The sequence below is a fragment of the Cordyceps militaris genome (assembly GCF_000225605.1).
Source record: "Cordyceps militaris CM01 unplaced genomic scaffold CCM_S00001, whole genome shotgun sequence".
Lineage (NCBI taxonomy): Eukaryota > Fungi > Ascomycota > Sordariomycetes > Hypocreales > Cordycipitaceae > Cordyceps > Cordyceps militaris.
Window position 1 is genome coordinate 1,763,093 of NW_006271969.1, and position 15,893 is coordinate 1,778,985.

At 54.7% G+C, this 15,893-nt stretch overlaps 6 protein-coding genes across 6 annotated transcripts; 2 read left to right on the forward strand and 4 right to left on the reverse strand.

Annotated features, from left to right (window-relative positions):
- Positions 1 to 2,552: 2,552 nt before the first annotated feature.
- CCM_00514 (SET domain protein) lies at positions 2,553 to 4,361 on the reverse strand (the record flags this gene model as incomplete). The annotated part of the gene is made up of 5 exons (XM_006665674.1): positions 2,553 to 2,675; positions 2,882 to 3,675; positions 3,745 to 3,778; positions 3,850 to 4,025; positions 4,085 to 4,361. The coding sequence occupies 5 exons, from the start codon at positions 4,359 to 4,361 to the stop codon at positions 2,553 to 2,555; spliced, it is 1,404 nt and encodes a 467-aa protein (XP_006665737.1).
- A 421-nt stretch (positions 4,362 to 4,782) lies between these two features.
- Positions 4,783 to 6,259, forward strand: CCM_00515 (GTP-binding protein; the record flags this gene model as incomplete). Its single annotated transcript, XM_006665675.1, has 3 exons — positions 4,783 to 4,876; positions 4,942 to 4,951; positions 5,053 to 6,259. 3 exons carry the CDS (start codon positions 4,783 to 4,785, stop codon positions 6,257 to 6,259), a joined length of 1,311 nt encoding a protein of 436 aa, XP_006665738.1.
- Positions 6,260 to 6,390: 131 nt separating this feature from the next.
- Positions 6,391 to 8,973, reverse strand: CCM_00516 (Tetratricopeptide-like helical; the record flags this gene model as incomplete). Its single annotated transcript, XM_006665676.1, has 7 exons — positions 6,391 to 7,266; positions 7,328 to 7,855; positions 7,941 to 8,021; positions 8,116 to 8,238; positions 8,299 to 8,571; positions 8,629 to 8,740; positions 8,834 to 8,973. The coding sequence occupies 7 exons, from the start codon at positions 8,971 to 8,973 to the stop codon at positions 6,391 to 6,393; spliced, it is 2,133 nt and encodes a 710-aa protein (XP_006665739.1).
- Positions 8,974 to 9,259: 286 nt separating this feature from the next.
- CCM_00517 (Aminotransferase, class IV) lies at positions 9,260 to 10,135 on the reverse strand (the record flags this gene model as incomplete). The annotated part of the gene is made up of 2 exons (XM_006665677.1): positions 9,260 to 9,374; positions 9,423 to 10,135. The coding sequence occupies 2 exons, from the start codon at positions 10,133 to 10,135 to the stop codon at positions 9,260 to 9,262; spliced, it is 828 nt and encodes a 275-aa protein (XP_006665740.1).
- A 1,154-nt stretch (positions 10,136 to 11,289) lies between these two features.
- CCM_00518 (mitochondrial precursor protein import receptor tom70) lies at positions 11,290 to 13,249 on the forward strand (the record flags this gene model as incomplete). Its single annotated transcript, XM_006665678.1, has 2 exons — positions 11,290 to 11,469; positions 11,564 to 13,249. 2 exons carry the CDS (start codon positions 11,290 to 11,292, stop codon positions 13,247 to 13,249), a joined length of 1,866 nt encoding a protein of 621 aa, XP_006665741.1.
- An 819-nt stretch (positions 13,250 to 14,068) lies between these two features.
- CCM_00519 (t-SNARE) lies at positions 14,069 to 15,748 on the reverse strand (the record flags this gene model as incomplete). Its single annotated transcript, XM_006665679.1, has 4 exons — positions 14,069 to 14,419; positions 14,581 to 15,123; positions 15,310 to 15,395; positions 15,739 to 15,748. 4 exons carry the CDS (start codon positions 15,746 to 15,748, stop codon positions 14,069 to 14,071), a joined length of 990 nt encoding a protein of 329 aa, XP_006665742.1.
- Positions 15,749 to 15,893: the final 145 nt, after the last annotated feature.

Here is a 15,893-nt window from a genome sequence, read left to right on the forward strand (position 1 = left end):
TTGACAGTCTCGCGAATACACAGATGGTTGCAAATGTAGTGGAGAGTAATAATACAAGGGCAAGATCAAGTTGACGACCGTTACCCCAGGCATAGGAAGAAAGATTGGGCCGGTATAGGGTGCGGGTCTGGAGAGGCTCATACATTTATTAACGGAGCGGTAATTACGGAGTATTGTGATTTAATCCGATTTAATAACAATTTCGTTGATTCAAAGTCGGCATCTGTGGTTGGATAAACTGCCGGCACCCACCAGGTACGGGGCAAGCCGGGGGCAAGTTGCCACGCCTAGTTATCGTGGACACTACACATGGCGGCATGGGTTAAAGGCTTGATACGTCTCAGTCTTGTCTACTCTGTACTAAGTACCTACCTAGTTAACTAACTAAATTCCGGGGCCACAAGCGTCTCAACCAACAAATCAACGCTGGTGGAGCTTTGGTAGCGCCGCCACAACAAGTTCGACGTCTGGGTATTCCCCTCCCCTCGTCCTGCTGGTTCCGACTAGGGTCCAAGGCCGATCATCCCATTTTGCTTTCCTGAGCCTGGCCAACGTCGTTTCTACTGCCAAGAGACTGCCGACGACAACGTGACCCTCAACTCTTCGAGCGATGCCCCCAACGTCTTGAATTGCTTGGCTGGCCAGCAGCGGCTAGCCGACAGCTTGGCCAGCCACTCACCAGTTCCGAAACTCCAAGCTACTGGTAACTAACTACTCTGTACATACTTAGCATTCACGCTATTCTTTCCAATTTGAATTCCGGGGGTGGGCGTCGTAAAAGTGGATGAACTCACTTCTCAAAGACACAATCCCGCCCCAAACGACGGTAACTAGTCGAAATCGCAATGGTGATGTAATAACCAAGTTACCGTGTTGATCCCCTCTCTTTCTGCCATCGTCTCGTCGTCTTGGCGCCCCCGTGCCAAACCCATTGAGATGGATACTGCTTCGCTAGCTGCCGAATCGCCCACTCTTGACCGCCAACAGATCCCGTCTTTGGAAAGGCGGCATCAACCAGCCTCAAGATGCACGCGCCGCAGAACGTCATCACTCCCCCCAACTCGATTCAGCCCACCATCACCAAGTCATGATACGGCGCGGCTTTGACCTCTTCCGAAGCCCCTCTGTCCGAGCCAGCGATTCCCCAGATTCTGCGTCGAGCTCGAGAATAATAAACCTAGCCGCACATCCCCAAGGCCCAGTCATACCACACTCACTTTCTCCCTGGTTGGCGTTCTGCTAGCAAACGTGTCAATGCTACCCCACATTGGTCACGGCAGCTCTTTGCTTTGCCTGTGTAGACCTCCTCCTCTGTGCCTCGGCGATCTGATCGGCGGGGCGCTGTCTTGGAAGGTAGTTTTGAGCCAGACAGTAACCGAGTAAGTCGAGGAACATGGGATATTGTCGCTACTCGGAATTCGATAGGCTTGGGTTCGTCCGCCCCCAGTCTCACAGACAAGTTGATACTTCTCACTGACTATTACACACTTTATTGCTATGGCAAAGGGCCTGACTATCATGATGCCTGAATTGGGCCAAGAAATTGAACCATGGCAAATATAGTAAGCTCGACTTTGGCATTCTAAGTCAAGTCCAAATGTACGTGTACCAAGGGGTATCGTTATAATTTTCACAAATGTCAAGCGGCGCGGTCACTCACGCCCGCTTCTCCACGGCGCGCGTCAACTGTTTGTGTCGCCGATGCGCGGAGGTAATCCAAGCCTCGACGACGAAGCTGTCCATCTCAGCGGGCCGGGCGGGTTACTCTGTGTCGCCAATTTCGTCCTTCGGCGTTGCGTGCACGGCTGAGATAGATATTGAAGATGGGCGTCTGAGACCAACGCTCATGGATGCTGCGTGTTGAACGCAGAGCATGGTGTTTGTCCTGTTCATGATGCTGTGGCTGTCATCAGGCTTTCACTGCATATAAACCTCAATCCTCGCTCTTCTTCATCTACGCCAACAGATTCTAACTCACTTCTATTTATGGCTGAAAAGCTCTGGTAGTTAATATTATGACACCTCGACTTTCCGAACGCAACTTCCTAGATTCGTCAGCATGGGTATAAGCTATTGACTTCCCGTCCCTTACGATGCGGTGCTCTACGCTGCGACTCTCTATCAGAAATGTTCTTTTAGCGCATGGTTTGTTGTATTGTCAATGTCAATGGAAGATTCATCAGAGGAATACATCATTGCTTTCCTCCGCTGATAAAGCTGCCATGGTGCCTAAGCCCAGTCACTCGCATCTTATGGTTGTGCGTATATTTCATTTCATGAAGGATAGCACCGACGAATTTAGATACTAGAGAATCTTCTCACAAGATTTAGATTCCCAACGGAACCGCAGGGGTATCTTCCGACCGACCGGTAGCTTCCCCCAACCAAATCGCACTACATCTAGCAAGCTCAGTTCAAGTAAGCAGTCAGCAAGCTTCCTTGACAACCTGCCGCCGGCATCCAAGTTCACTCAGCTCTACACGCCACTGGCTCGCGTTGCGATATTCTCATGCACGGTCTGGGGGTTTTTACGGAAAGTCTAATCAAGCATCCTAGCTAAAGTCCTCCTCGTCATTGGCTGGTGCTGTTGCATCGTCTTGTGCTAACTCATTCTGGTCATCTTCCATCGACCCGAAATACGCCACCACATTTTCGTCTTCCACAAGTCTGGATTTCTGAAACAAGGGAACGAGGTTCCCCAGAAGTTAGTTTTCCACGTTTTCCACGGTGGGGATGATCAACCGGTGAAATAAAACAAAAACAACGACAACAAGAAGTTGCTGTGCATGCAGGCTCGCGTGCTGGGTTATAGGGGACGAGTTTCTCGTTTGTAGTTGGAATCTCTAGTGATAGCGGAATCGGAAACAGCGCGGGTACGTACCTCTTCTTCTAGTTCCGCTACCGCGGCTTCGAGTACAGAGCGTTCAATGTCCTTGAGGGCGGAGACCAGGTCTACGTGATGCTGCTCGATAATGCCTGCCGCAATCAAGGGTTCCAGCTGTCCGCCACCCGGCGCGGCGGCCAGCTTCTCCAGCTGACTCGCCGCCCGTTCCTGGACCACGGTCACGGCGCGGAGCCGGAACAGTGCCCGCAGCTGGTGCTGTTGGAGTAGGCTCTCAAAGTCGTGCGCTCGCTCCGTCACATCGTCGCCCTGCCAAAGTACCCTGAGCGTCCTGCCGCCCGTGTCGTCCTGCAGGATGCCAAAGTCGAGGCCGTCCTCCTCGTTGAGGCACATGAGATGCACAAAGCCGCTCTCCCACAGGTTGCCGCCGACGATCTGGCGGAGCGTGACGGCGGGGGCGCCGCCAAAGGCACGCCGCTTGGCCAGGCCGAGGGGATCGTCCGGAAAGGGGTCGAGGCGCAGGGTCAACTGCCGCGCCGTGGTGCTGCTGTCTGCGTCGAGGAAGCCGTAGCTGAAAAGCATCTCGGCCGCCGACTTGCCGTCCCCGTACGAGATGCTGATCTCGTCCCCCGCAGGGACGCGGGCGCCCGGTCTGATCCGAAGCGACACGTCACCGCTTGCCTCTTCCTCGTAGTAAGCCGTCGCGGTGCCGGCGCCGGCGTGGTTCACCATGTCCAGCGCTGGGACCATGGCGTGGCTGGCGTGCGGCAGCTCCAGGCATCGTGATCGGTACCAAGCGTCAGCGAGGAACCAGTCGGATAGTGTGGCCCCGTCTGCTTCCCAGAGTAGTTGGTTCCAAAACGGTATGGTTGTGGATGTATCCCGTAGCTTGTCAAACTCACTTTGGAGCGTGGCGACTTTGGCTTCCAGAGCGTCCTACAGCGGGTCGAGTCAGAAGTCATACGATGCACTTGGGTGTATTCTTTTGTCGTAGGACAGCGGCATACCTCTAATGATGTCCCTCTCAGAAGTAGCCGGTGAGGCTCTGACCAGAGAGTAGGAACCGGAATGGCTTTTGGTAAGAATTTGATGTACTCGCTCCACGGAGTTGGCACGCAGCGCCGATTCTTGTCCCCCGGGTGCTTTCCCGAGACTATGTGCACCAATAGGTAAATCATGATATCTAGTCGTGTCGACTATGTACACTGTTAGTCTGGATTTGGTCAGTGTGGTCTAACCAACCATATACCTTTCGACCAGCGGCCTCTATGAGCTGTTTGAAGTGATGGTCCACCTTGGCATACTCTTCGACAGCTTCCCCCGATAACACGAGCTCGGCAGGAACTCTCATTATCTCGAGGGCATCATTCGCCTCTTCCGAGGCGTTCAGTCTAGTCCCTGCGACGAGCCCGTAACCTTTCCCGTCAATGTGGCGCATGCCTACCTGTTGGAGCTTCACATCCTGTAGCGTGGCCCAGGCAGGCAGCGACTCAATGGACAATTGAGGAGCGTTAGCCATGCTGAACAATCTCAGCAGCGCGGGTCCGAGGCGGACTTGTTATATCCAAGTTGATGTCCTAACTTATAAATCTTTTTCAATTCGGCGGGATTATATGTCTCGATTTGAGATGCCAGTACTGCTTTGACAGTGTCAGCGAACGCAGCAAGATGCTGGTGCTGGAGGAACTTGTACACCCTGCCCCACCAAAGCTCAGTACGTCATGCCGAAAAAGTACAGCGGCATGGTGCCATGGATTTTTTATTTTGCACTTGGAGAAATCGTCCTGTTGTAAGACGTCGTCGCGCCACACGACTTCCTGGAATCAGCAGTATATTTTACATGTGAATCCAGACGACGATATACCACTTACCGTGCGCAATCCCCGGCTTCAGCCCGCCCACCGTTCGTTCCTCTCATTTGCGCATAAAGATACCCCGCCATGCCTCGAGATCCCCTCATTGGGCTCGTGGGAAAGCCCTCCGCGGGTAAAAGCAGCACGCTCAACAGCTTGACTGACGCGAGTTCCAAAGTTGGTATGTTCTTGACTACCCCGACACTTCTACGAGGTACCTTGTGCTAACGATGCATCGCTAACCAGGCAACTTTCCGTGAGCGCCATCCCACCTCCTGCGACGCACTCCCCCCCCCCCCCCTCGCTCCCAGCTTTTGTTCCCCTCGAACCCTAACCAACCACCGCGCTCCTCTCTAGCTTCACAACCATTGACCCGCAACGGGCGATCGGCTACCTGCAAATCGACTGCGCCTGCGCGCGCTTCAACGTCTCGGACCGGTGCAAGCCCAACTACGGCGCCTGCGTCGACGGCCGGCGCTCGGTGCCGATTGAGCTGCTCGACGTGGCCGGGCTGGTGCCCGGCGCGCACGAGGGCAAGGGGCTGGGCAACAAGTTCCTCGACGACCTGCGGCACGCCGACGCGCTGATCCACGTCGTCGACGCGTCCGGCACCGTCGACGCCGAGGGCAAGGAGACGCGCGGCTACGACCCCTCGGTCGACATTGCCTGGCTGCGCAGCGAGGTCGTCGCCTGGATCCTCGGCAACCTGATGCAGAAATGGGGCTCCCTGCGGCGGCGCCACGTCGCCGTCAAGGCCACGGCCACCGAGACGCTGCAGCTGCAGTTTTCGGGCTACGGGTCGACCACGGTTGTCGTGAACCGCGCGCTCGACCGCCTCGGCCTCAAGGAGCCCCTGGAGGCCTGGTCGGACGAGACGGTGGAAAAGGTGGTCAATGCCTTCATCGACGAAAAGTTTCCGACCGTCATTGCCCTCAATAAGATTGACCACCCGGACGCGGACAAGAATATTGCCAAGATTGCCAAGATGCAGGACCCTGGCAGCATCGTCCTGTGCTCGGCCATTTCTGAAATCTTTCTCCGCAAAATGGCCAAGCAAAACTACATCAAATACGTCGAGGGCAGCGAGTTTGTCGACACGCGCGAGGACCTCATCGAACAGGGCGACCCCAATGGCGGCGGCCTCAGGGAGCTCGACGAGAAGAGCCGCAACCGGATAGAGAATCTAAAAGACATGGTGCTGTATCGCTTCGGCTCCACCGGCGTCGTCCAGGTGCTCTCCAAGGCGGCCGAGTTGTTAGGCCTGGTGCCCGTGTTCCCCGTGCGCAACGTGTCGACGTTTGTGACGGGCGCCAACGATACAAAATATGTATTCAAAGACTGCGTGCTGGTCAAAAGGGGCTCGACGGTGGGCGATGTGGCGCGCAAAATCATGGGCGATGCGCCGGTGGCGTTTGTGGAAGGCGTGGGGAACCTGAGGGTGTCAGAGGATGATTTGGTTTCTGTAGGCAAGAATGATGTAAGTGTCAACTCGGGCTATATTCGCTTCCACATGTCAAGACTAACAGACAGACAGGTGCTTTCATTCAAGGTTGGGAGGGCGTAAAGACCATGTAGATCAATTGCTGTATATGGGAGTTATTTTGGCATGGGTTAGTATCAATTGCATAGAAGCGTGATAACATGGCCTAGAGCCTGAAAAGTTCAGGTTATTGCATATATATTCAATGCGCTGTTCTATGGCGTGACCGGAACAGGCCATTCCCTTGGCCGGTCGCCAAAGACGACCTTGACACCAAGTTTCGCCGCCGCCGTTCCAAGTTTGTCCATTAACGCGCCTCGTATTTGGCTCTGGTATATGAGCTTTATCGTCTTTGTTTCTTTTATAATGGCAGAAATAACGGAGCACATCTCCGCCTCGTCGTAATGGTCGGACCGGATCTCGAGCGTCTCCAGTCTCGGAAACGTGGCGAGAAACGTCGGCAGGGGCATGTCGTCTGCCGTCCTGGGAAACGGGCAAAACCGAAAATGCGACAGCGCCATGCAGCAGAGGCCCGGCGCTCCCGCCAGCCACTGGTACTTGGCGAGGTGCGCGGTGCTGGCCGCGCCGGCCGCCGTGGCCAGGGACTCGGGCGGGAACACGATGTCCAAGGTGTCGAGTCGGCCGGCGGCCGCCTGGCCCTGGGCGACTTGCTGCAGGCTCTCCGGGTCTAGCACGGCGTTTGCCAGCCGGATGGTCCGTAGGCTCTTGTACTCATTTTGCCAATTGTTCTCGGGGTCCAGCACGGTGCCGGTCATGTTCCAGACCTTTTGGACGGCGGGGCCAGGGTCGAGCGTCAGAGGCTCGATGGCGACGGCGTCAGGGTTGGGGCTCCAGGGCAGATCGAGGTCAATATACTCCAGCTTGTTGCCGTGGTTGAGCGAAGACAGGAGACGTATGGTGAGGGTGATGGCAAAGCGCGCGGCCGTGGAAGTGTTGCCCCCTGCGACAACCAGAGCTTTGAAGTTGGGCCAGATCTTGCTCCACTGGTCTTCCCAGTCGCTAGAGCGGTCGGGCAGTGTGTCTTGCAGCCACAGCTGCTCCAGCGCAGGCGTCTTGGAACCGACATGAAGCTGGGAAGCAAAGGTTAGCGCGCGCAAGAGAGAATCAGCGACTCACTGGGCTTTCACTTACAATTGGGAAGAGAACCGTGGATCCGGGGCGCATCTGCAAGCGCAAATGCTTCACCTTGGGCATAAACGGCACGTCTTGCTCTCGGAACCAGCTCATCGGCAAGCCAGACAGATGGAGTGTTTCTATCGTTTCTGCTACGGGGTTCAGTAGCTCAAACGGATAGGCCGACATTGGTATATAATCCAGGCCGACGATATTCTTCTTTGGTTCCGTGGCAAACATACGCAGCGAGAGCGTTTTGAGGGTTTTGCACAGGCCCGCGGTGGGCGGCAGTTTGAGGGTGTGGTCGGGGAAGCTCAGGTCGAGATGTTCCAGCCGGGGGGCGCCCTGGACCAGCGCGAAAAGTTTGGCCTGGGAGAGCTGGAAGCGGTGACTCTTTTCCTCAATGACGATCCGCCGCACGTCGCGTCCGGCACTGGCGACGAGCTTCCTGAGAAAGTCGAGGCGGGGTGGTCGTCGCGGGGTCGAGGAGCCGGTAAAGTCGAGGTCTCGCCACAGACTGACAAAGTCGCGCGATGTGAGTGTCCGCTGCCACTGCTTGGACACTCGCAAGCACCGTCTGAATTGTACTTGTTAGTGCGAAGCTATGTCATTTCGTGAGTATAAACCTTACACTCTTTGGACCAGATTGCAGTATGAGAGGATCCAGATCAACAATTCTGACGGTAGGCGGACAGGATCCTTGCGACAGAATCTGATGTGAAGCTTATTTCGGGCACTATATAATTGCTGTATAAATCGTATGAATAAGAAGAAGCTCCAGAGTAGTGCGTCAAGAGTAGACTAACTTGGATTTTCGGACTGCTGGCCATGCGGTTCGCATTACCAGCATCGACCCCAGCGCTGTACACCTTCCATGCAAATTCATCCTTTTTCTGCAGACGAGCAATTTTGCCCAAGCGTAGATAGCCCTGTATACGGGTCAGCTTTTATGTATCTTTCATCCGGTATCATGAAGGTGATGCGCATACATCGGGGAAGCGAGGCGCAAGCTCCAGTATCCATTCCGCATCTCGTCTGGCCCGGTCCAGCTCCTTGAGCGACTCAAACGTGGCCGCCCTATAGTCCAACGCCTTGATGTGGACAGGATTGTCGCACTTGTTAAACGTCTTGCCGACAGCACAGGAGCAGGTGTACATGGCCTCGTGGAAGATGGAGCCACCCTTGTCCGCCACCGCCTCAAAGTTCTTGCACGCGCAGCGATCCCTCTTGACACCGCGGTTGCATTTGCACAAGCGCATAGCCTGGGACGACAGGTTAGTTTGGGTGCATGTCGCAGGGAAACAGCGGCAGAGACGTACCCTGGTAAAATGTTCCAGCGCGGCCTTGTAACGCTTGGCGCGGTACTCTTCTTGGCCAGTCCTCACGGCGGCCTCTGCTAGAGCGGCAGGCATGCTGACCGTCGGGGATGGCCTGCAGATAAGGGCTCAGATGCAGGTTTTCATGGAGAGCCTTGGTAAGAGGAAGAAGTTGTGCGGCGTGGGCAGTTGCACTGGTTATGCCAACGCGTTGCGGCACGTGTATGGTGTATGTAGGTAATTACTCGTGCGGCCCACTTGAGAGAATGTTGTCACGACGCCTCCTCCTTTCGCCCAAAGTACACAAGGTAGGTAGTTACATACATAGGTAGGTAGTTGGGCAGTCATTACTACGAATTACCTATTAAAAAAACACGCATGTTATACTCTACTAATCCTGTCTGTCTTCTCAAAAGGGGCGGCGGGGCTTTTCTACGTGTGCGATTTTTCTTTCTTTTTCTTTCCCCGACTCAAAACGCCATCGGCCTTTGCACGCCTCTGTTTTGCACTGCAAAATCGTGATTGGCTCATATAGACGTTGATGTTCGATCATCCAAGACAAATAACGGCCCGCCATCTCAAGACACGCACATCTGGGACACATGAGGGTATCTCCGTCAGCGCCCAACGTTAACTACTTGCTCAGCTGCACTTGGGCAGCAATAAATCCAGACACACCATTGCTTATCCAGCATTCCTCGCCGTCAACTAAAGCCTCGGCCTTGACAGGCTCTTCTACCGCGAGTTTGCTATCATCTGTTAGCCGGTTGCAGTGGCCGTCATCGAGATGCACCTACTTTTCGAGGGCATATCGTCTTGATGTCCCGTTGTTGCCCCCGCTGCCCAGGCTGGAGCTGAACTCGGCTGAGACTGGAGGCGTCACCCATCGATTGTTTCGCCAAAAGTACGGGGTGGTGATGCTACCCTCCATGACTTCACCGTTTTCGGCATTGACCATGAGCACTTCCTTGCGCTCACCCATTTTGATGCCGGCACGATCTCGTGCTTCGTTATACACGTCTCGCTTGGATGTTTTATGATGCGTAAACTCGGAACGCGAGATGGAAGCATCGTCTCGAAGCAAGGCGTACACCACGAGGCGCCGTGCCTCCATGCTGCCTGGCGTGGCGCCCGGTGCGGGTAGACGCGAGGGAAACAGATTTTGCAGGGCAGCATCCGGCGTGTCGAACTTTTGAAACTCAATTGTGCCATGGGCGTGCACGATGATTCTGAGTCGGACTGGTGTCATCTGAGACGTTCCGAGGAACTCGTTGGCAGAGTCAGCGAGCCTAGTGAGAGCCTCTTCGCCGGTGAGGGCATCGATGGCGGATTGCCATTCCCAGTGCGTGGCGGCCTGAAGGAGGCGATCGCGGTGATAGTCTAGACAGTAAAAGGGAGATACGTGATTGTAATTCCATGCAGCATGTTGAAAGCCCCTGCTGGGTACCTGCTGTAGACTGGGATCGTAGCGCAGCGAGGTGAAGATGTAAAAGCCGTCGGTCCCAAACATGATGAATGCTAGAGTCAAGATTGACAAACGAAAAGAGGGAATCGAGAGCTGGCTAGGTATTCTTTTACGAATACCCGGATGCCACAAGCTGATGATGTATGACGGTACGCATTTCTTAGTGGGACGGTGTCGTAACTTATTTGTAGCTAGGTATTATCCACCAGGGCTACGTTGTGACTCGGGAATAATTCCACGAGTGGTTATGACGACGGTTGCATGAATGAGACGGAAACAAACAAAGGGATGTGTTGGGCAAAAGCGAGCGTCAAAGTCAACTTACTTGGATGTATGAGAATTTTGACAGAGACAAGGCTGAGCAATGTCCACTTCAGAAGGTACTGATTTCAGTGTATGTATTTAGTTGTCTAGACTTTGTACTTTAAGGACCATTGTAATGCTTTTATTCACATAAGCAACATCAGTATTAGCAACATCAGTATGCTCAATCCAAGCCAGTGGCAAGGCAACTAACTTACTACCTACGCGCGTGAGGCCTGTTTTCTGACAGGGCACTGGACACGTTTTCCACTTAATATGTAATTTTCCCCTATCACAACGCTGTCAGGCGTCTAACACGGCTTCTAAAAAAATAAATAAGATCTTTAACACGTAGTAGCAGCCTGACAGCGTTGTGACAGGGGAAAAAAACCCCTTCAAAAAAGAGACCTGTCTAGTACCCTGTCTAAAAACAGGCCTCACTCGCGTATGTAGGCAGCTCATAGTGACATCAAGCTCAATGCCTCAGGCAACGCATCTGGGCCTACATTTTACTTGTCTTTCAGCGGCCTTCCACCTACAAATTATAAAACCCCCACTCGGCTAGGCCCGCAAGAATGACTAAGGCAGTCCGGGTTGGCTGAGCATACCACAGCGCCCGCCCCCCCTGTCCCCCAGCTAGCTGCACCGCAAAAAGTACGACACTCACCACCTCTCGGCTCACATCGCTCACATCGCCTCTTTTTTTCTGCTGCGCGACCCAGAAGCTTCTGTTGTCACAGCTCTCCCTACTCGCATCGGTTGTCCCCGCTGGCTCTTCACTGCATCCCGGGATTGTTTCTGCTGCGACTTGTCTATTCTTTGGTTTCTCCCCTTTTTTACTACTTTTAACTCCTTTCTTGCTTCCGGGCTCTTGTATTCTACCCTTAACCACAACCATGTCGAACCCCCTACCATCCATGCCGGCCATCCGTCCGGTTGCGGTGCCCGTCAGCGCTCCCTCCAGCACATGGGATCGCATCACCTCGTGGGCGTCTGAGAACAAGGCCGTCGTCTATACGATTGCCGGTGTCGCCGTCGTCATCACCGGTGCTGGTGCCGTCTACTATCTCAACTCGGTAAGTGGCGTCCTCGACGCGGGAAGCTATCCGACGTCATTGACTAGCCAATTCTATCCCGGGCCATCATCTAACAGCGTCTCGTCTTTGATAGAACCCGAAGAGCGACGGAGCGCCCAAGCTCAGCAAAAAGGAACGTCGCAAGCGCAAGGAAGCCGAGCGCAAAGCCGCCGACACCAAGCCCGCTCCTTCGTCTTCCCAACCCAAGGTCCCCACAGCCCAGGTCGAGGATGAGCTACCCGAGGTCGACGAAGCTATTGTCCAGGCCCTCACCCAAGACCAGCGCGAAGAATATGCTGCTCAGCTCAAGCAGGCCGGCAACAGGGCCTACGGCGACAAGGCATACAATAAGGCCATCGACCTCTACACAAAGGCCATCCTCTGCAAGCCCGATCCCGTCTTCTACTCCAACCGTGCTGCGTGCCACAGCGCCATGAGCGAGTGGGATACTGTCATTGACGACACCACCGCTGCCATCACCATGGACCCCGACTACGTCAAGGCCATTAACCGTCGCGCCACCGCCTACGAGCACAAGAAGATGTACCCCGAAGCCCTTCTCGACTTTACCGCCTCGTGCATCATCGACAACTTCAAGAGCGATTCTACCGCTCAGGCCGTTGAGCGCCTGCTCAAGACCTTTGCCGAGGTCAAGGCCAAGGAGATGATGAGCTCTCGCACCGCCAAGCTGCCCAGCCCTATCTTTGTTGGCAACTACCTCCAGAGCTTCCGCCCCAAGCCTCGTCCTGCAGGTCTAGAAGACTCTGCTGAGCTGTCCCTGGACACCGGTCTTGGTCAGCTGCAGCACGGTCTCCAGGGTCTCGACAAGCGCACCTCGGCAGGATACGAGCAGGCTCGCCTGGCTTTCGAAAAGGCCATTGAGCTTGGTGAGCTCGGCGACAACGAGGCTCTGGCCCACAACTGCCGTGGTACCATGCGCACCCTGCTTGGCGACCACGCCGCCGCCACCGAAGACTTCAACAAGAGCATTGAACTCGACCCTACCATGACTCAGAGCTATATCAAGCACGCCAGCATCAGCCTCGAGCTTGGTGAGACCCTTGAGGCAGATCGCGAATTCGACCTGGCCCTTAAGCAGGACCCCAACGATCCTGATGTCTACTACCACCGCGCCCAGGCCAATTTCATCCGGGGTGATCTCTCCGAGGCCCAAAAGGACTACCAGAAGTCGATTGATCTAGACAAGGACTTCATCTTCTCCCACATCCAGCTTGGTGTGACGCAGTACAAGATGGGCTCCATTGCCTCTTCCATGGCCACGTTCCGCCGCTGCATTAAGAACTTCCCCAAGGTTCCCGATGTGTACAACTACTACGGCGAGCTGCTGCTCGACCAGGGCAACTATGCCGAAGCCGTCGAAAAGTTTGACACGGCCGTGGAGATGGAGAAGCAGACTAAGCCCATGTCCATGAACGTGCTGCCCTTGATCAACAAGGCGCTCGCTCTGTTCCAGTGGAAGCAGGACTTCAAGGAGGCCGAGAACCTGTGCGAAAAGGCGCTCATTATCGACCCTGAGTGTGACATTGCCGTGGCCACCATGGCCCAGCTCCTTCTGCAGCAGAACCAGGTCGCTAAGGCGCTCAAGTACTTTGAGCGTGCCGCCGAGCTCGCCCGCACCGAAGGCGAGATTGTCAATGCCCTATCCTACGCCGAGGCCACGAGAACACAGGTCAAGGTGACGGAAAAGTACCCCCAGCTGGCAGCAAAGCTTGCCGCCTCGGGAGCTGGTGGCGGTGGCGGCCTCCGCATGGGGGCGTAAGAAGAAAGGAACAATGATAACTGTCATCGGCCTTTGAATTAATACAGAAAGCAAACGGGGGAAAAAAAAGGTGTGAGCGAAAAGTGTACGATTTGGCCTGAAAGAGAGCTGTGAGGAGAGACGGTGATGTCGATTAATACGCTCATGACGGTCTGGTTTTATTTTCCCTCTTGTTTAACAATTCTGAAGAGGAAAAACGGCAAAAAGACGCCAAGGATTTTTCTTGTAATGTTTTCTCGGAGTGGCAAAGAAAGGTCATTTGTAGAAAGGGGCCGCTGCATTGTTTTTTTCTTAAGTCTCTGCAACTGGGAAAGGGCGCCTCTTTCTTGTGTACATTTTTTTCTTTTTTAAAAAACCGTCATCTTTGTGGTACTATTTCTCTATATTCCATGAATGAACAACCTCTCTCATCTACTGTTGGCGTTTGGTGTGTTTTATAATATCCTAGGGGACGTAATGTGTGTGAGTGTGTGTGTGTGTGTGTGTGTGTGTGCAACTCCAACGATTCACCTTGAATATCCTAGTCAGGTATGTATACGCGGCGTCGAACAAGGTATGCTGTATTAAAGCAATTCCATTGAATTTGGGAAAATTATATAAGATTACATAAACACATACATTTCCTCTTCTGATATCTCGTGGGTGGTGGATTACTGTCCTCCTCATTAGCGTGTAATCCGCCGGTATAAAATCGAAACTTTGGGTTTTCCGCTGGTATATTTTTTTGTGTGTGCGCCCAGTTGCAGCTTTCTTTCTCGAGTCGCGTCATCCCTGTATATACTTTATTTTTCCCTTTCCTCGTCTCTCTTCCCTGCAACCTCACGACGTGGCTTTCTTGGTCAGAGTGATGCCGAGGGCGATACCAAGGACAGCGGCAATGATGATGAGGACGACGATGAAGAAGCACCACCACTTGAGCTTGCGACGGTTACGGGCGCTCTTGTTGGCCTCGGCGACCTGCTGGTTGCCCGACTCGAGGTTGTTGACAACGTCCTGGCCCTTGTTCTCGGCGTCGACGATGACGGTCTCCTGCTGCTCGACCATGGTGGCGAGTTCCTGGTAGAGGACGGCGAGCTCGGTGAGGGTCTGCTCGATGCGCTGGAGCTCGTTGTGGCGGGCGCGGACGTTGCCGAGGACGGAGGAGGCGTGGCCGGAGCGGTTTGTGCGGAGCTGTCATGTGTTAGCCTTTGTTGTTGCCATTTCTCCTCCTGCGGTGTTGGGTGGTGCAGACGAGGCGTGGAGCTTCTTGAAGCTTGCGCACGCAGCGTACACGCGAGACCAGACCGAAGCAACAAAGAAAAAAAGATGATTGAGCCAAAAAAAAAACTTACGGCAGTCTGGAAAACACCCTCGTTGCCCCAGTCGGCTTCGGCGGCCTCCTGGACCTCCTGCTCCGAGGCGTCCGGGTTGACGATGCGGTACTGGCGGGCAATCTGGTCTCTGTACTTTTGGCGGTACTCGCGCTCGATGCTCTGGTACGAGTCAAGCTCCGACTTGAAAAAGGTGCGGAGGGACTGCAGCTGCGTCTGCTTGGTCTTGCGGGCGGCGTCGGTGGTGCGGGCGAGGTCGCGCTCGAGGCCCTTGATGCCGTCCTTGATGGCCGTGTTGCGGATCTGCGTCTGGGCGACGTACTGCTCGAGCTGGCGGTCGGCCTGGGGGTCGGCGGCGCCGAGCGCGCGCTGGTGCAGCTGGCCGATGGTCTCAATGTCGCCCGTCAGCCGCGTTATGTCGTTGCGGATCGACTGCACGCGCGCGAGAAAGTCTTGCTGCGAGAGCGGCGCTGGCTGCTGGTTGGTGGTGGTGGCGGCGCCGGCGGCAGCGCCGGGGTTCTGGTAGTCTTGGAGCTCATAGTTGTCTTGGGAGTATGGATTAGGCTGCGGAAGAGGGAACAATTAGCTCTTGGGACGTTGTTTGGGTCGAGCCGGCGCAAAATCCGGGTTGCGATGGCAGCTTATCCGGAGAGTTGGTGTTGTGGCGCGCGCCTGCGCCGAGGCGGCCAATTCTGCTCAGCTAGCCGGCGCCGACAAACAGTGCGACGACGGAAAGACGGGAAATCGTACCTGGCCATAGGCTTGGCCAGCTTCTTGCGCTGGCGCCTGCTCGTACGGGCTCGGTTTGCCGTAGGACATGTTGGGCGAGAAACGGTCTGTCGAAACAGACTAAACAACGCAATACGACAATTGCTCTTGAGAGAGATGGGCGCGCCCGATTGAAGGGGTGGTTTCGGGGAGCCGGCGTGGTAAGTAAGACAAGTCGACGGATACTTGGCGGAGGAAGAATACTATCGAGAAAAAAGAAAAGAGGGAGGGAAACGAGGCGGCGGGAGAGGCGGAGGTGGGTGTGAAGAGGGTTTTCTGTTTTCTGCAGTGATGACGGAGCTGGACCCGAGCTAGATCCGTTTAGCAGTGCAGGTTCCCGTAGTAGCGGCGGGCATCAGACGAGAAAGAAGACGCAATTGAGAAAATACAGGGTTCAACAAGTAATCGCGCTGTAGTACATTATTGATGGGCGTGCCGTTCTACAAATACACTCTGCCCGTTTGCCCGTTTTCCCTTTTACGCCACCCCGTTTCCATCCCATCCCGCACCGCTGTCAAGCGTCACTTTGTCAGCAGCCCAAGACTTGACTACCTACCATCAACCAA